Raw genomic sequence first — 17,194 nt, 5'->3', positions numbered from 1 at the left:
CAGTGCTGACTGAGTGATGAATACTAGGTACCTACCTCGGTATTACCTAGGGTACTAACGTAGGTAAGGGACGTAATCCACAGGCAGTGGTTGATACTACCTAGTTCGACAAATAGAGCCATTTCTGCGTGTTCCAGCAACAGACACATAATTACCTAAGCTTTGTTCTTTTGATTCATTCACCAATCAACCCAAGGTCGTTTCTGAATATAAGAAACATGCATGTTTAGCACGTGTAATGGGTTGTCTGCGATACTAATAAAGAGAAAGGAGAGCAGCAATGAACGCTAAGCACGGTCTACCGTGATATCAATGTCCCATATAGTCCTACCAGTCGCCATAAGCGCAACCTGCTCAAAGGGGTATCCTAAATTTCCAAATCGAGTCCGTTGCTCCAGTCAACCGTCACTTCACTTCCTTTCCTAGCCATGCAGCCCATCATCTTCGCCTCCTCCCAGACGTTCCACTGTGCGGAATATGTTGACTGCAAAGTTCATCGTCCAAGCAATCAGTCCCATAAGCATGAATGCTGCCAGCGCCTTTGACAAGCTCCTCACTGCTGTATCGGACAAGTTATGATAGACAAGGCTCTCGAACGCAAGTGCTGTACTTGCCGACTTGAAGATAATGAAAAAGAGGTCCAGCAAGATGAGAGAAATCTTGGAGACAACAGATCTTAATCCTAAAGGCTTGCCTGTGTACTCATCCCAGATCATATATCCAATGTATGGTATAGCCACGCAATCTACGGCCACGGCAACTATGGATTGTGTCTCTTCAGCTGAATCCGTGTCATCAACGTCTTCAAGCTGGTGAATCCGCGCTGCAATAGCAAGGGCAATGATAGAAGTGACCATGACGCTCAGTCTAAACACAAGAGGGGCAAGAGAGTGCCGAATAGCTATATTCCATAGACGTTTGTACAGAGCTAGCGTCCTCTTCTTCCGTGAGACCCTGGCTTCTTGTGCATCGTACGGGTGGCGGGCTGGTGTGTTGAAATTTGGTTGTAGGTCATTTAGAGCCTCAACGTCCACCACTTTCGAGTCCTCGTTGGTCATGCGACCCCATGACGAAGAGAGGACAAAGTCTTGCCACGCTATGTTCGGCTGTGAAGTTAACGCTGGTTTATGTCCCGGCACGATGACGGGTTCTGCGGATCTCAAATGGTCCCATTTCCTGCCACGCATCGAGGCGCGTCCATAGCGCATAAAATGGGGGATTTTGCCTCTCGTTTCCTGGCCCTGGCCAAAGAGAGGATCTTGCGGATCGACGAAGCCATCTTTCGAGATTCGTCTTTGGGGGTCACTTGGTGACGAGTTATGTTGTGGTGGGACAGCGCGATTGGGCGGCTGGAGTAGTCGCAGTTGGTCGTCGCTTACTGAGCCATGTTTGTCGTCCCAGGAGTCAATCCAGGCTATTTCTTGGGTTAGCAGAGAAGTCAAGCGATGGATTTATAAAATCGCTTACGTGGGAGGGACCGAGGGGGGCGTAGACGGGCAGATCTGCCGGCGACAGAGCTGCTCAGAGTGTGGCCAGAATCATATGTCCGTGGAGAGTCGTGATAGGTGCCAGTGCCAGTGCCAGTTCTTGGAGGAGAGGGAGAAGTCATGACGTGAAATCAGTGGCGGCGGCGACGAAGCCAACGATGGCGATGTTTATGTCTTCAGCTGGATATTGGAGCCGGCGAGGGCGATCGCAAAGCGTACCCAGGACAAACTGGCATGGCAGTCGAATTGTTAAAGCGCGGCTGAGCCGGCGACACGCGGGTTTGAGTTAAGCTGCCGAGTCTATTGTGTTTTACAGAAGAAAACCATGCAATAGAAGGTACTAATTAGAGAAAGGGTATCCGTGACCGTCAACGGTTCGAGTTCAAGAAAATGTAATGAACACAAAAACGCACACGACACACAGCAAAAAACACAATAGTTGGAACGGAAGGTAACGAAATAGACTGGGAAATTAGAGATTGGAGATCCCCCGTCCTTTTACCTAGGCTTTTGACGGGCGTTTCGACGCGCCCATGGCCTGGTCTGTGCAGGCTGGGTCGGGACCCCAAGGCGTCATCCATTGACCGTTAGTGGGTGAGATTACCTGCTGAACTCTATAAGCGCTAGAGCGTCATAGGCCGCCAAGGCGCTTCCAGGTCGTTTGCATTCATTGTTTCTTACTTTGTTCCTCATGGATGCATGCATTTCTGTGTGTAATGAAATCATCGAGGCCTAACGGTCCATCATCTCCAGCCATTACAATCTATTATCTAGAGGTTTCATTGCAGCCTGGTCCTCAGTTTCTATTGTCTATACATATGAAGCATTGTAAGCATTGTCTCCCATCCTCGCACTATACCCTTGCCAACCTATCAACCCCAGTCGTGCCCAGAAAGCCTAGTTCTCATTGCATGCCTTCTGGCTGCCTCCTTGCAGCGACGCAGATCCTTGGTTGACAGGCTCCAGGCACAGAGCAACAGGGTCTCTGTGCCTGGGCTTGATTTTGATACGGATACGCGAATAAATCTCGAGGTTTTTTGGTCAATGGGAATCACGCGATACAAACCGATGTTCCGCAATCACGCGAACCATATACACAAGTAGAACAAGTACGTAGATATCGTATCAACAAGTTTTCAAGCTTCCTAAGGAAACTTTGCGTCCATGACATCAGACCAGGTTTCGTCAAAAAGCCTGCAGAGAAGATAAACTTCGCTTGCCGCTTGTCACTATCTTCAATTCTCCGATCGTCCCTCATCCTTGATTTAACCCCACTGGTATTAGGCCCATGCTAACGTATTCTGCGACATACCAGCAAATTGAGCGGGCTATTTTGGGATATCTTATGAACTTGATCCTAGGCTTTCCTCACTGCTATGACTTAGAGAAATAGTAGCCCTGGCCTACTCTGTATACTTTCTGGACTTCATGTAGTTGTTTCGATTGTAGTGAGCTTATTTTTCCAAGGTACCTAATATTTCATTACTTCGAGGTGTTTCTCCGCAAGCTACTCCGTAGAAATGTAGCCATTCAGATTTAGAGAAACATCTTAATAGATGGTTATCCTGCGTTCACTATCATTCCACAATTATTTTCCCACCCAAGTGGAACATCATGGCTATCTGGCAAACTGATGTACTATGACGAGTAGCTAATTGTGATTTTTTATTCTTTCCATTGCCATATCTAATTTATGGTTCTTGGGTAGGCGTAGCCAAGGTATCCGATGTTTCAACAATGTTGTCATCTAGGGCTTGGGATTCGACGAAGGCTATCGCCCTCCAGTAACAGTCGGCCCCATTCTCCAAGAACCGCACTCTTCTGTTAATCCGTTTCAATGGCTTCCCCATTTTTTGTAGGATCGTAACGGAGTTCATATCAGACAGAACCCAGGGGAGCCGCCCTGAGTGCTCTTCAAGCATCCAGATGCGTACCAAGGGAGCTACCACGCTCGATTCATAGGTTTGAGATCTGTCAGCTCATCATTTGCCGGTCATCGTCCAACCTCCTTGTCGCTCTTGTGAAATCCCAACCACTCGCCTAGCATGCCTCCGGGTTTCGGTAGTGGGCATTCCCTCCTTGCTCTATCTTGTGCGCTCTCTGCCTCGTCGCTCACCACATCGTTAAACTGAACAATCCCATCTTCGACTTTAGGATTGGTATCCTTCCTCTTCCATCTCATTCGTCGACCATTCTCGTCAACCATAACATCTCCATCGGCGAAGCGGGCCCGTGGTACAGGGCAGGGAAGCAAATGCGGGATCGTGACGACCAGAAAGCATGCGGCGACTGTCGTTGCGAAGAGCGACGATGTCATTCGCGATTTTGGGTGAAGGAGTGGTGGCATGATCCTGGTTAGGTCTGGAGGTCGTTTGGTGTAGTGTGGACTCTAAAGGTCTCAATTGGGCGTCAGCGGGTGTCTCAATGGGTTCTAGATGCCATTGAACTCACATGAAAGCTGTAGCATCGTCCTCCAGACAAGCATTGACCAAGTCAACGTTGCCGACAGTATCGAGCGATTTGTGGTGATGATCCAGAATTCGTAGAGGCTCACCCAAACCTGAGTTATTGATGTGACTCTCATTGGCTACCGGCGGAAGGGGATTGTTTCGGCCTCGGCTCAATGTAAGCCCGACCTTTAGCTATTCAATTGGTGGGGCAGTTGAATGTTTCCACCTCGAAGAGCGTCACTCAACACCGCGAATCGCGAAATCTCCAAATCCCCAACTACAACCAACACACGAGCCCAGCCTTCAAGTCATTCCCGTGATCTGCTCAAATCCCGTCGCATCGCATAGCATTTCGTCGCATGACAACTCCTGGCTGCACACGATATGCTATGATCATTTTCTTCGATAAGGCATAGGATTAAAGATTAGCGTTGCGCGCATCCCCACGTGCCATCCTACCAACTCTACCCTTTCACGATGAGCGACCTCGACAAGTGAGGCTGAATGCCCAATCGCCGGTCTTCGGATCTTGAACTAATAACTCATTCTCAGGGCCATTGCGCAGCTGCGCGCATGCCGACCGATTCCGGAAGCGCAAGTCCGCGAGCTCTGTCATAAAGCTCGGGAACTTTTAATAGAAGAGGGCAACGTCGTCACTGTAACGGCACCAGTAACGGTATGCCTCATGCCTTAATGAAGGCTCAGCAATCTCTGATTCTCTTATTAGATATGTGGTGATATTCATGGCCAGTTCCACGATTTGATGGAGCTCTTTCGAGTTGGAGGCGATGTTCCAGATACAAATTACCTGTTCATGGGTAAGACCAGTCTTAATCACACCCAACCAACTTTCACACCTCTAATAAAAAATCCTAGGCGACTTCGTCGATCGTGGCTTCTATTCACTAGAATCTTTCCTCCTTTTGCTCTGCCTAAAAGTTCGATACCCCGATAGAATGACACTAATCCGCGGCAACCACGAATCTCGTCAAATCACCACAGTCTACGGGTTTTACGATGAATGTATAAGAAAGTACGGCAGCGCTAATGTTTGGCGTTACTGTTGTGACATTTTTGATTACCTGGCGCTTGGTGCGATCGTATTGGGCGCCTCCAACACCATGTCGCCTGGCGTAGAACCTGTCGATGACGAAACCGAGATCGAGGTTTGCGACCAGAACGGCTCTATAATGAGCCGCTTTCCCCGGCGTCGGCCAGATGACAGCTCGCAAGATCAGATCCAAAGCCCAGGCGGAACAGCAATGGATAAGACAGGCCCCCCGGGATCTGGCGCTTCCGGGTCAAGCGGTGGCTCAGTGGGAAATCCAGCCGGAGCAGTGCTTTGTGTTCATGGTGGTTTGAGTCCATTGGTCGATACAGTTGACAAGATTCGCTTGATTGACCGCAAACAAGAAGTCCCTCATGAAGGAGCCATGTGCGATCTACTCTGGTCCGACCCCGATGAGATCGACGGCTGGGGTCTTTCCCCACGAGGTGCAGGCTTCCTCTTTGGAGCTGATATCGTCAAGGTGTTCAACCATCGGAACGACCTGAGTCTCATTGCCCGCGCGCATCAGCTTGTCATGGAGGGGTTCAAGGAAATGTTCGACGCCTCTATCGTCACTGTGTGGTCTGCTCCGAACTATTGCTACCGCTGTGGAAATGTTGCTGCGGTCCTGGAACTCTCCGAAGACGAATCTGGCACAGGTCTCTTCGCCCGTAGCAATGGTGATGTTGGCAGAAGCGATGGCGGTACTGGAGTCATGATGGAGGGCGGTCTGCCTCCTCGGAGCGGTCCTGCCCGGCGATACAGGGTTTTCCAAGCTGCACCCCAAGATTCGCGAGGAATGCCTGCCAAGAAGCCAGTTGCGGATTACTTCTTGTGATCATCTTATCTTGCCATTGTCTTTTATTTTCACGTCTACCAGCCACAAATGTGGCTTTGTATCACAGAATTAACTTGGGTCTGGGGTTATGGGCAGGGTACGGAGTTCGATAATTTTCAAAATTCATTATATACCACCTGAGTCAAAGGGTATCGTCATGGTGCGCCTCTTAAATGCTGGTTATCCACGCAATGCAGTTCGATCATTTCCAGGCTACTTTCCAGCGGTTCTAAACCCATGCAACCAGCCACTTATACTATCAACATACCTCCTGGTCCCTGGCTTGGTTGAAGCTCAGCACAGTTGTCAAATCTTCCAAGCAATTCTAACCAATTTTGCAAAGTGTCGAAGCTTTCGATAGGCCCCCAGCTTGCGGATGCGGGGTTCTCGTAGACCTCGATCTGAAACATGAGTGCCTCTTCGGGTTCGTTTTTCCTTCCTATAGGTGTCAAGAGGTATGGCATCTTTTTGAAGGCATCACGCAGTATGACTTGGTCTTCAAGAGACAGTCTTCCACGATGTCTGCAAATGTCAGAGACAAGGGTAAGGACAGCGGCGGCAGCATTGACCTCGTCGATGCTGAACGCCCAGTTTGTGGTCAAATCCTGTGACACAACGGGTTCAGGGAATTCCGAAGCCGTTGTTGTTTCTGAAGTCGTCTTCGAATTGAAGCCATCAGGAACCTGGTCGAAGTTGTAGGCATACTTTTGACAGAGGTCAGCGGATTCTGTCACCTCATCCGACGTATGTTCCGGTACCCTACCACATCTAGACAACATTTCTTCTTCACCGCCACCAAGAAGTCTCGGCCTCAGGATTGAAGGTGTTTCGCTACAAGTCGAAGACATTCGCGTCCTTTTCTCTCCCTCTCCCTTGTTCCATGAACTATGGCGCTTGAATCTTTTGCGTCGGACACGAGTCCGAAGGATTGAAAAGAGTTCGAACCAATCTGAGAACCTTGAGGAGGTTTCCTCGCCTGCACCATACGAACCGTAACGCCCGTTTTCCGCTGAGACTTCCTGGTGCTTCCTCTTCTTCGCTTGCTGACCCATGTTGGGTGTAGCTTGCTTTGATCTTTCTTTAATACTTGGTGATCTGCCTTGACAGAGGATAATCCTAGCATTGGAACCGATAATTTGATGTGCGGTATGCCCTCAACTCGACAAGTCAACGGGATGCTAAGTCTCCTATCGCTTGGATGTCCATCAGGAGTTGTGTATCTGTTCCCAAGTGAAGGGTTTGGGATGTTTGCAAATGCTTTGCATCCGGATCGGCGAGGTTTTATAGGTGTGAGGCGACATATGTTCGCACAGCGCAAAGTGTTGAAGATGCCATCAGTAGATTGTTCAACTGCTTGTTCGTCAAGAGGCGATGCAGATAGGATCTGGTCAAGCTCTTCCCACTTTGTTTCTAGTGGTTGTTCCAGATTGGCAGAAAGCATTGCCATGGATTTTTAATTCTCAACTTGTGAGGTCGTGAACGGTATCAAAGATGCGAATGCTGAAGTGAATGATCGTATAACGGTCGGTTCGAGAGAGTACTTGATTAATATTCGATATGAGAAATAGCATGTGTTGGTATCTCCTATTCTTAACGCCCTATCAGCAATCTTTCTTTGAAGACTGATGAAAGACCCATTGTTCCTTTGGGTTCGTTGTTCGTTTTGTCGCTGTCGACGTTCGACTTCTGCTTTATGTCACAAGATTTCTGCAAGACATTCCAACAATATGATCTTTGTCTGTAGAGAACAAAGCTACAGGAACATCACCATATGTCGACCTCAGCCTTGTCGCTGGGTTTCATTGCTCGTTCATCCATAGGTTTCTCCCAGGTTTCGTTTCATTATCCAGTTCGCCATGGCAAGAGATCCGATGGAACACCACCCACATACCAGGTTTGGATGTGTTTCGAGAAGACGGGCGACGGATAGGACACCCATATCGCTATGTGGGAAATGTACATCGCCACCAAAATGCCAGGTCAAGTCTATCGATAGGTCGAAGGAGCTTATGCCTAGCAATTGTATCAAGCCCTCTTGAACTTCACGCAAATTGCATCAGCACGAAGCTACTTGTCGGTACCTGTTCGATGTGGATGGCAGAGGATTTTGAGGCCACCGGGCGCAACGAAGTCCATTGGGTCGGACAAAAGCTCTCTGCTGGTTGGCCATCCAGTCAACACGGTCCTGAAGGGCCACCATCTTGTCCTACAGGGTTGTGAAAGGAAGTCATGGGAATGCTATAACCCATCGTTGACGAGACATCTCCAGGCATGGGTGCCACAGAGTAACTGTGTCGCCGGGGATCATCCATCAAAGATCCAGGGGTAGCTATAGCGTGGTAGCTTTCGGTCCGTGAAACTTGAGGATCAGGGAACATTTGAGAGGTGTAGTGCTGGGGATGCATTGATGGAGTTATCGACTGCCTCGGTACTGGTGTAGGGACGTTGGAGGGAAGTGGTCGGGTGTATGCTGAAGGTGGCTGGATAGCTTGGCCAGATTCCCACATAGAAGAACTGCTCGTAGATCCACTCGCGATAGATGGTTCACGGCTTTCCTGCGGAGGGAGGCCGTAAGATACGCCAGTATCGAGAGCTGTAGGTCTCCGGGGTGCTATAACCTGCTGAAGGGATTGGACACTATCGCTGTGAGTATTGGGGGGGAAGTGCGATATTGCTGCCGGATCGTTCTGCGACGACGCTGTACCCGAGTTCAAGTAACTACTGATGTAGTCATCGCTGATCCCATGTCGGTTGAGAAGACCACGAAGTTGTCTGTTCTCCTCTGCAACCCTCCGCGCAGCATGTTGCACCTCTGAGGACGCCTCGACACCCTGCAACTCATACACTCGGAGTCGTTGCTCGAGCTCTTGGAGATACTCTCTTCTTCGGGCCCGGGATCTCCTCTGATTATCTCTAATCCGGGCAAGGTTTGCTTTTTGCTATAGACAAGGACATGCCAACATTAGGAATATGGATCGAAGAGGAATGGATATGGACAGAGGAACGGGCCACATACTGCCGGCGTTGACATTTAGTCGTTTTATAACTTGACGGGACAGGCGTTGTCAGTATGCGACAGGAGTTCGGCATCTATGCCAGATCGCGAATCTCGTAACAAGCTCTTTGCGACGGCGCCGTGGTGTTAGTCAACCAACACCGATGAGGATCGACGAAAGGCACAAAGGATAATGGGCAAGAGCTCAAGTTGTATGAAGCTGGAGTGGTCTTGATGAAAAACAACCCAGGTCTAATAGATGACGCTTTCCCTTTTATTGAAAGGATGGATGGGGCACCAGCGGTGACATATACCAGGGTATTTATGAAGACTCAAGACGATAAGCTCACGAGAGGGCCCGCCACATGGGAAGGTCAGCCACAGCGGCAAGTGTTTCTTTAGGAGACGGCGAAAGGAAAGAAAGAGATATTGGGGGCTTCTATACTACAGTCTGAAGGAAGTATCAGATACATGTGCCTCTAGAGATCCAGGGCCCGGAGAACCCCATCCACGGACGGGGCAGCCCTATTGGGACGAAGACCACTGGGCCGGCGCGGGACAACGAGACCAGTCGATGCAAGTGGCAGCCGGTTATACTGGGAATATGCTGCAGGGCTGCGCTACAAGCAACAGTCATAAGCTAGCTGCAACCCTGGTGCATTGCAATCTGCAAAGGACAAAGAGCCGGTCAACTCGGTAGCAAGAGATCCATGAACCGGGCGAGCGAGCAGCGCGCCACCAACTCGATATGTGGAAAATGCTAACAAGCCACACTTTGAACGCTGACACCGCGACTTTCGAATTGCTCCTCTCGACATGCCCCGTCCAATATCTTGTTGCCATTCTCAAGAGGCGAGTAAAGTTGAGATCACATTGCGTAGGTCGGTCCTGTACAGTAGTCTAGGGGGTGTAGAGGAAACTCAAGATAGGTGTCTCACTAGCAAGCCGTATACACATACTCCATACAGGCGGGCCCGACAGAATATGAGACTTGGGGACGTGAGAAACTGTATCGAAAGCCATGAAACCACCATCTAGCAGCTGTGCCAGGAAGCAATTGATTGAACGGGAAGTATTGCCGTACAGCAAATAGGTGTCTGGGGACTGGCAATGCCTCCAGGGATCCTGTCCTTCGGAGGTAGTGGCTGAGAAGATTTTGAGTTTACGGAAAGCGGAGTTGTAGCTGAAATGACGGAGGCCTGGACGGCAGAGGGGCAAGGACCCAAAACCGATGTTAGTGATTTGGCGAATGGGTATCATGCTTGGTTGGGCATAAACCCGTCGACGACGACATGATTCGGTGATTGCGAGGGCAACGGCTCCGAGGGTATGGCTAATAACTAAATGGCACATCACACCCACTCTCGAACCTCGCTGCAGAAAAAGACGGGCTGGTGTGAGCCGTTATTGCCCCCTTGTGGCGATAAGGTGGGTGTAAGTCAGACGGACAGGGTGCGCTGTACGGAGATCATTGCTGAGCCACGCGCTCATAAACACGCATCCTTGAAATTCAGTCGCTGAGAACATGAGGATATGAAATTATCAAGCCCTCCCCTCCCATCCCATCCCAATCCCAATCCCAACATAGCGGAGGGCACAGAGTTACGTGTGAGCACAACACTGTTCCGGCGCCGGCGGCAGCGGCATCAGCGGCATCAGCGGCGGCGAAGGGGCAGTATATTTGCATCCTCCGTATGTTTTGCGATTGTGTTTGCCTGTGATCGTGGAGGCTGGCATCTTGAAAACACATAGTCTGCTGACAGGCATCTCCTTTCGCCTGCAACGTAGTGGGAAATCTCACAAGAGCTGTGGGAACCAAGACCCCTAGGGTGACACCATTCCCCGGCTACCACTAAGGCTAAGCTTTGTTGGAGGTGAGGCGCCGTTCTTTTCTTTTTTCGAAATAGAACAAAGGCGTTCTGAGGAGAGTTACTGGGAGATCAGGATGTGAAGCCATGGATGCCGCTAGCGATGCACGGTCGCTCATGTCTAGGGAACCGAAAAAGGAACGACACGGCCGGTTTCCAAAGAGAAAAAAACCCAGATCCATCAAACAAAACGTAGGAGTACGTATCGTCTGGCCGTTCAAGGCGTCGTCTGGTGGCTCAACACTATCCCCGGTGCTGTTATGAGATCGCGGTTAGATTCCACGGCGCATGACTAGGACCGCAACAGTCGAGAATGAGAAAACAATAGGCGGTGATGCAAATTCAAATGGAAACACTAAAACAGAGATGGCCCAACCACAGCTCGAGTTCCGTATTGCACAGTACAATACCTAACGCGGCGGGCGCAAATACAGAGAACGTAATACCATTGTCGAAATGGCCGGGATCAATTAAGGGAGACAGATCGCGAGCCTAGAACAAACCAAGCGGATCATGGTCATACTGTAATAGGCACGTTTATGCGATGTCGCATGCTGGAACTTTTTTTTTAATTTTTTAATATTTTTTTTTTTAGCTGTCCCAGTTGATTCGTGTGAAAGGAGAAAGCATCTGAGCAGTCATTTGCTTGGGTGGAAGCAACAGCCAAGCTGGGTAAGTCCAGCAGGACAGGGACATTTGCGCAGGTGAACGCACTGCTCATCAATGGACTAGGTACCTACTGATTGAGGTTGGATGCTAGGTAACTTAGGTATGATTGAGTTGGCTGTGCCTTAATGACTAGGCAATGTCGCGATATGACGCAGTGTGTTCTGTTCTGCACCCACCGCAATAAACTCGGACCTGGGGCTGGGCTGGCGAAGATATCGTCATGTGCCTGCCATTCCCTAAAATTGGTTGAGCCCCCCCCCCCCCTAAATCTCGATCTTCGCCAGGGAAGAAGACCCCAAGGCTGATCCAAGGGTTTGGAACTCAACGTCGGGGATGTGGCTGAGGGGCCTAAGTCCAGACCCTGTCCCCACCTCGGCAAATGCCGACCGTTGAGGGTTAGCAAGACTGGTCAGTTTAAACAACCCAAAGCTTGGTAACAAGACAAGCAACTGCAAGAACTGTTTGCTTGTCAACAGACCTTTATCCACTATGGTCAAAATCGGAAACTCTGTCTAAGTATCAGATCAAATATAGGTACTATGATCCCTCGGCAAATACTCGGTTAGACTAGTTTCTAAAAAGTAGACTGCCTTTACAGCCATTGTTGGCCGACAATAAATTCGGTTTGCCGAATACACATTCATGCCTCGGCAGTCATTTCATCGCCATCTTTAGAACTCGTATGATAATACACATTGTTCTCGCTTAATGCCCTAACGTCTAGCTATTCTCACCGTATATGATGTGTCACTTACATGTTTCAAAGGAGACTTCAGCAGGCCGTCCAACTTACAAGCATGAGTCCCAGCGCCGCGGTCGTGGTAGCGGGGGTACCGGCATCAAACCCAGTTCCCAGACCGACTATAAGAAAAACTATTCAAGCTGCGTCACGGTCACACCCATTGACAAGGCGAAAGGGGATACCCTTACCATCATTGTATGGTCCTCCGACGACCCGGCCGAGAATGCTGCAAGCACGGAATTGTATGGGTCAGAAACAAGAAACGTGAGAAGCATAGACTCGAAAATACCCAATCTTGACGGCTTCGATGGTGAATAGAGCTTTAGAAACACGGAAATGGCTCATTCACTACTCTGTAATATCTTTGTAATCTTGTCTTGACTCTTGATTTCCACTGATTTCTGCGGTCCCGACCCGTTGTTGCCCGTCGCGGTCACGGAGCTGCCGTTGAGAGTGGGTCTGCCCTGCGCCCCCTCTTCCCGCCGGAGATCCACTTCAACTACCTATTCGGACTCTCCTTCTTATCCGCGCGCTGCCTTCAATTCTCCCTCATCTCTAAATTACTCAGCTCTCTATATCTCCCTGCGGCTCTTTGTTTAGTTTCCCTATTCTGCAAAACATCCGAGACGCCAACCTCGGAGCACAAAACTGATAAGCAATTCACAACCATCAAAAACCAAGGCCGCCCCCAATCAGAGGCCGTCGAGTCAGTTTGGGCGGACACTAGGTGCGAAACCCAGTACCGACTCAAGCTTATGCACCAGATCGACCACCATGAGGTCCCTAGACAGCTGAATTGTCGGCCCGTCCTTGCAAGTCCTCGGGAATTATTCCTCAACGCATGTGCATACGTAGCATCCACGTCACATTCGCGATTCAGGTGGTTATGGGGGAGAAATGTCGTTGTTACATGGCAGCCTCGCCGATGATGCCCAAGATACAGGTAACCAGCATGTGGCAGCTTAGGTTGCTCAATACCGCTTCTTTCAGCCACTGCCTAACCCTGTCTATCCTTTTTCTTTCTGACTCGAGCAGGCTGAGGAAATTTCTATTGCTACGGACTAGGTATCGTGTACTTTTGCGACTTCCGCGGGTACTAGTTGCATCTCAAAGGCTATCTCACCCCTACCTACCGTCGATCGAGTCATGACTCCCTGCATCATGACACCCTACCAGCTTGTCAACCACGTGCTTAGTCGTTTGAGGTATACCTCATCTCGGAGCACCGTCTCAAACTCGTCTTTCATGTTCAGCATAATTGCCTTGTCACCGGCCGCTTTGGTGTGGTAAAATCGCAGTCTGGTTGCTTCAAACCCTTCTATGGCTTGTTTGAGTTTTTCTTCTGCTTGACTCAACAATGTTTCTTTGAGGCACTGCGCACAGAAATTCGGGATCCTGCCCTGGTCTGGTAGTGTCCTTGGTAGCAGATGAAGTCCTTCCCTAGTCAGGGGTCTCACTGGAACTCTATGCCCACACCCGGGATAGATGAGATCGACTCGGCAGAAGGGGCAAGTGCCCTGATACTCGAACCACCCTTCAAGGCACTGCAAGCAAGCAGCATGACCACATGGCATTAGACTAAACGTACTTTCGTCAGGCGGCTCTGCGTCTGATTTGATCTGGCAGCTCGCCTGATGGCATATCTGACACTTGAGTTCTATTGGTTGGTCGATGAGGAATGTAACTTTGGGGAATGGAAAAAAGGACTCTTGGGGGTCGTATCGTCGATGGGGTTGGAACCATGATGAAAAGCGCGGCAGAGTCTTCGTCGTCTCCAGTGGTCTAGAGCCCAATGTTCCATTTGTGTTCTGGTGTTGAGGATCCGGGGAAGTTTTACTGGCTCGGGTTCTCAGGTACCTCTTTTGAGGCTGTCGTTGGCGATTGGGATACATCGGTCATGAAATCTCGCGTGCGTCTTGTCGATTGTGTCACGCTGTTGGTAAATACCCAGCGCTTAGTAACTTAATAGCTATTCCAGGCATAAAGACAAACTCTGATAGCAAAGTGGATATGTAAGTACACGGCACTGTTCAACTCATTGACGACTAGGGACATCCAATATTCCCATCACCTTGGGTATTCGGTAGTGTACAGTTGTGTTCTTCAACGTTCTAGCCCATTGTTTATTGAACATTACGCTGCATTCTACTGTATTGTTCTCTTTGTTCTTCATTGTAGTTAGTAATGCGATGTTCTAGATTTCATTGATGACATGCATGCCCTAGGGATGAACCGCTAAAACGCTCAAAGACACCGTAGCCTCCGTGGCCTTGTTCACGCACGATAGCCGGTGACAGCAGCTAGTGTGTGGCTTGATCCCTTGGCCACTTTGTCTGTATGATCTTTTGGATGCTGAATCGAAAGTCGCATGTCGTTCGTGTTTCACGTGAGAATTTTGGCCCCAGTCTACGCAAGGTCGAGACCCAGACCATATATCTTAGCTGTTTGCGGATCACAATATTGATTCTTCTAGATGTGGTAGGAGACTCGCGAGGCACGCTGTCAAACGATGTTTCTTCATCCTTAGGCCCCTTGATTTGCCATTGCAGCTCAGCCTCAGGCCATAACGTATGTATGTGGGGATACTGGGGAAATTTGATGACATACCGCAATAGCTGATTCTTTCCCATCTGAAATTCCTGCATCAACCTGACTATTTGCTGATATTAACCACAATATCGTTTGCGTCCGTAGGGATGACACATGTGTCACTCAACATCACGATCATGTTTAGGGCTCAATTTACTTTGCAGATCATAACGTCGATCTAGCAGCCCGTTCATTATTACATTGGGCCGAAGTTAAAGATGCGGCTCAGCCCCATCATCAAATTCCCGGGATCTAGACTGGCGTCGATGGATCCGTCCCTTTAGGTAGTTCGACGTACGTCCGAGCTAGTCATTCTCGGCCGACGACGCCGAGTCCCCGAGTCCCCGACCACTCGTTTCGGGTCTCGGGTTTGCGGCCAAGTTTGGCCATAGTTTCCGAAAATGCCCAGCGACCGGAGAGCGTTAATTCTTTGTCAGTCCGCTGAACACTCGGACCCGGAATCCCTGTGGAGCATTCCCGTTCTCAGCACCGGTATTCCGTGACCCCGGAAGTGCCATCGGGAGATGGGGCATGAGCTGAGTCAGTCAGTACACCAACCTGGAATATGTATAGAGTACATTACACCGTTACTTGGTGAAAACAAGCTTCATGATATGGGAAAACATTCAAGCCATACAACGGCCAGAGTTCATGACATAGTGCGTGCCTGCATTGTCAACTAACTAATGCACATACCATCGTTTCACTAACGGACGTTGAAAAGTTATCAGAGTCATGAGAAGGCTGCAATGCCTGCCCTGCAGGGCACATGTAGTTGTGTACTTACTTACCTAGAGGTCGTTCTTTGTTCTTCGTTCAACCTTTTTGCTGCACAGAGGGAGGTATGTATGGGTCCCACGTATGAGCGTACTACGTCGCAACCGACATGCGTAGAGCGGTGAATGGAACCCATGTTTCCTTTCGAGATCAGCAACAAGGATAGATACACCCGCTCAGCCGTTTGCAGCATTCATCTCGTTCTAGACTGATGGTCTCAGCTGTGCTCCACAGCCTTGTTTAAAGACATGTGTCTCACATCTCGTCCGAGACTGGAGAAACATTTTCTTGATACCATTGAACAAGTCTTGTCTTATCTTGCGACAGAGTTCTAGAACCCAAACCCTTGTCAACTCAAAGGATCGGGCATGTCGTAAGTCAACTTGGGCGAACATACATATTTCCGGCTGTAAGCTGGAGCTCTAGGGTAGGCCATTATCCTTGTGCTTCTGGTTGCTGGGGCTGCACAAGTAAACAGGGCTCTCGATGTAACAAATAGGTACCCGACCTCAACGCACCAACCAGTGAATCCTTCGTGACGGAGAGCCCCTGCATCTCCTTGATCTCCCCTTGGTCAAACCGTGATCTTCGCTCCTCTGCTAGGCAATCAGAATAGAGTATCAACTGGCCCATGTCAGAAGTAACACGGAAAAATTGCCCTGATATCAGGGGCTGCTGGGCAACAGGCGACTCTTGGCCTGACGGTGTATCTTTTTAAGAGGCTTGCTAGCAGCGGTCAACTTCTCATAAAAATGATAAACCCCAACTTGCCAACCTGCCTTACTTATTGATCCTCACGAGCTTATACTCTTGCACCAACGCGTCACGTAGTTTCACAGCACCGCTCTACCACCCACTGATAATGCCTTCGCTCAAGACGTTGTTCGCCTCAGCCGTTTTGGCGTACTTGGCCAGCGCGAAGACTATTAAAATCACAGCTACCAGCGACGACAAGTTCGACCCCGAAGAGGTTGAGGCTGAGAAGGGTGATGTCCTTGAGTTCCATTTCGAGCCCAAGAACCACAGCGTCGTTGCTGGCGATTACCGATACCCTTGCTCTCCTCTCGATATGGGCACTGGCTTCTTTTCCGGGTTCGTTCCCACTGACAGCGGATCTGCCGTAAGTTGCGACTCCTCGGGCCTCTTTGCGATTTCTAACACCTCTCTAGGACAAGATTTTCAAGGTCACCGTCAATGACACTGACCCTACGCCTTTCTACTCCTCCCAGGGCAGAGAATGCGCCTCGGGTATGGTTGGTATCATCAACGCCGACTCCAACAAGACTCTCTCCGACTATAAGAAGCGCGCATCGGAGCTAAGTTCTGGGGTCAACCCAGGCAAGAAGCCATTTGGTGGCGAGTTGGTGGACGCTGGTGACGCCGACTCAGATAGCGACAGCAGCTCCGCAAAGTCCAAGGATGGTAACAACGACGATAATGCTGCTGGTGTTCTTGGTGCTCCTCTCACTGGTCTGGTCGCTATCATAGGTCTTGCAGTTATTATGGCCTAGGCGGAGTGTTGGTGAGATGTTGGGACATATGCGACATGATATTCATGAAATCGTCTGGGAACTGTGTTTAAAACAGCGGGAGCAATTTGAAGTTATTATTTACTGGAATACCTGTGAGCCTGAATACCGACCGAAGCTTGTGTCCACCAGGCAACGAATGGATGAATCGATCACTAGTTCATCAGAGTACTTATTCGACTGATGCACAACCTCGAGCCCC

The 17,194-nt window shown here is 49.6% G+C and overlaps 8 protein-coding genes across 9 annotated transcripts; 3 read left to right on the top strand and 5 right to left on the bottom strand.

Moving 5' to 3' along the window:
- Positions 1–2: 2 nt before the first annotated feature.
- Positions 3–1,971, bottom strand: FVEG_04173 (hypothetical protein). Its single transcript, XM_018891925.1, has 2 exons — positions 1,468–1,971; positions 3–1,414 (listed from the first exon to the last, which is right to left on the bottom strand). The coding sequence occupies exons 1-2, from the start codon at positions 1,607–1,609 to the stop codon at positions 423–425; spliced, it is 1,134 nt and encodes a 377-aa protein (XP_018748523.1). The 5' UTR covers positions 1,610–1,971; the 3' UTR covers positions 3–422.
- Positions 1,972–2,915: 944 nt separating this feature from the next.
- FVEG_04174 (hypothetical protein) lies at positions 2,916–4,041 on the bottom strand. Of its 2 annotated transcripts, none has more exons than XM_018891926.1 (2): positions 3,939–4,041; positions 2,916–3,884 (listed from the first exon to the last, which is right to left on the bottom strand). In XM_018891926.1, the coding sequence occupies exon 2, from the start codon at positions 3,832–3,834 to the stop codon at positions 3,481–3,483; it is 354 nt and encodes a 117-aa protein (XP_018748524.1). In that variant the 5' UTR covers positions 3,835–3,884; positions 3,939–4,041; the 3' UTR covers positions 2,916–3,480. The 2 variants fall into 2 exon arrangements, with proteins under 2 accessions (XP_018748524.1, XP_018748525.1); XM_018891927.1 differs by having other exon boundaries at positions 3,051–3,876; positions 3,939–4,037.
- A 390-nt stretch (positions 4,042–4,431) lies between these two features.
- FVEG_04175 (hypothetical protein) lies at positions 4,432–7,686 on the top strand. The gene is made up of 3 exons (XM_018891928.1): positions 4,432–4,613; positions 4,665–4,755; positions 4,814–7,686. The coding sequence occupies exons 2-3, from the start codon at positions 4,701–4,703 to the stop codon at positions 5,821–5,823; spliced, it is 1,065 nt and encodes a 354-aa protein (XP_018748526.1). The 5' UTR covers positions 4,432–4,613; positions 4,665–4,700; the 3' UTR covers positions 5,824–7,686.
- Positions 6,075–6,875, bottom strand: FVEG_04176 (hypothetical protein; the record flags this gene model as incomplete). The annotated part of the gene is made up of 1 exon (XM_018891929.1): positions 6,075–6,875. One exon carries the CDS (start codon positions 6,873–6,875, stop codon positions 6,075–6,077), a length of 801 nt encoding a protein of 266 aa, XP_018748527.1.
- A 55-nt stretch (positions 7,687–7,741) lies between the features above and the next one.
- FVEG_04177 (hypothetical protein) lies at positions 7,742–9,088 on the bottom strand. The gene is made up of 2 exons (XM_018891930.1): positions 8,840–9,088; positions 7,742–8,762 (listed from the first exon to the last, which is right to left on the bottom strand). The coding sequence occupies exons 1-2, from the start codon at positions 8,852–8,854 to the stop codon at positions 7,998–8,000; spliced, it is 780 nt and encodes a 259-aa protein (XP_018748528.1). The 5' UTR covers positions 8,855–9,088; the 3' UTR covers positions 7,742–7,997.
- Positions 9,089–9,718: 630 nt separating this feature from the next.
- FVEG_15421 (hypothetical protein) lies at positions 9,719–10,171 on the bottom strand (the record flags this gene model as incomplete). Its single annotated transcript, XM_018904547.1, has 1 exon — positions 9,719–10,171. One exon carries the CDS (start codon positions 10,169–10,171, stop codon positions 9,719–9,721), a length of 453 nt encoding a protein of 150 aa, XP_018748529.1.
- A 3,353-nt stretch (positions 10,172–13,524) lies between these two features.
- FVEG_15422 (hypothetical protein) lies at positions 13,525–13,674 on the top strand (the record flags this gene model as incomplete). Its single annotated transcript, XM_018904548.1, has 1 exon — positions 13,525–13,674. The coding sequence occupies one exon, from the start codon at positions 13,525–13,527 to the stop codon at positions 13,672–13,674; it is 150 nt and encodes a 49-aa protein (XP_018748530.1).
- Positions 13,675–16,012: 2,338 nt separating this feature from the next.
- Positions 16,013–17,194, top strand: FVEG_04178 (hypothetical protein). Its single transcript, XM_018891931.1, has 2 exons — positions 16,013–16,583; positions 16,633–17,194. The coding sequence occupies exons 1-2, from the start codon at positions 16,326–16,328 to the stop codon at positions 16,972–16,974; spliced, it is 600 nt and encodes a 199-aa protein (XP_018748531.1). The 5' UTR covers positions 16,013–16,325; the 3' UTR covers positions 16,975–17,194.

This window comes from Fusarium verticillioides, chromosome 2, assembly GCF_000149555.1.
Source record: "Fusarium verticillioides 7600 chromosome 2, whole genome shotgun sequence".
Classification (NCBI taxonomy): Eukaryota; Fungi; Ascomycota; class Sordariomycetes; order Hypocreales; family Nectriaceae; genus Fusarium; species Fusarium verticillioides.
Note: the sequence above shows the minus strand (reverse complement) of the source record. Positions and strands in the feature narration are given on the sequence as shown.

Bases quoted from the DNA above. Each gene is read 5' to 3' on its own strand.
- FVEG_04175 (XM_018891928.1), top strand. From the start codon at position 4,701: ATGGAGCTCTTTCGAGTTGGAGGCGATGTTCCAGATACAAATTACCTG. The intron at 4,756-4,813 runs GTAAGACCAGTC...AAAAAATCCTAG, and splicing joins TACAAATTACCTGTTCATGG to GCGACTTCGTCGATCGTGGC.
- FVEG_04178 (XM_018891931.1), top strand. From the start codon at position 16,326: ATGCCTTCGCTCAAGACGTTGTTCGCCTCAGCCGTTTTGGCGTACTTG. The intron at 16,584-16,632 runs GTAAGTTGCGAC...ACACCTCTCTAG, and splicing joins CCACTGACAGCGGATCTGCC to GACAAGATTTTCAAGGTCAC.
- FVEG_04173 (XM_018891925.1), bottom strand. From the start codon at position 1,609: ATGACTTCTCCCTCTCCTCCAAGAACTGGCACTGGCACTGGCACCTAT. The intron at 1,415-1,467 runs GTAAGCGATTTT...CCCAAGAAATAG, and splicing joins CCCCCCTCGGTCCCTCCCAC to CCTGGATTGACTCCTGGGAC.
- FVEG_04174 (XM_018891926.1), bottom strand. From the start codon at position 3,834: ATGCCACCACTCCTTCACCCAAAATCGCGAATGACATCGTCGCTCTTC.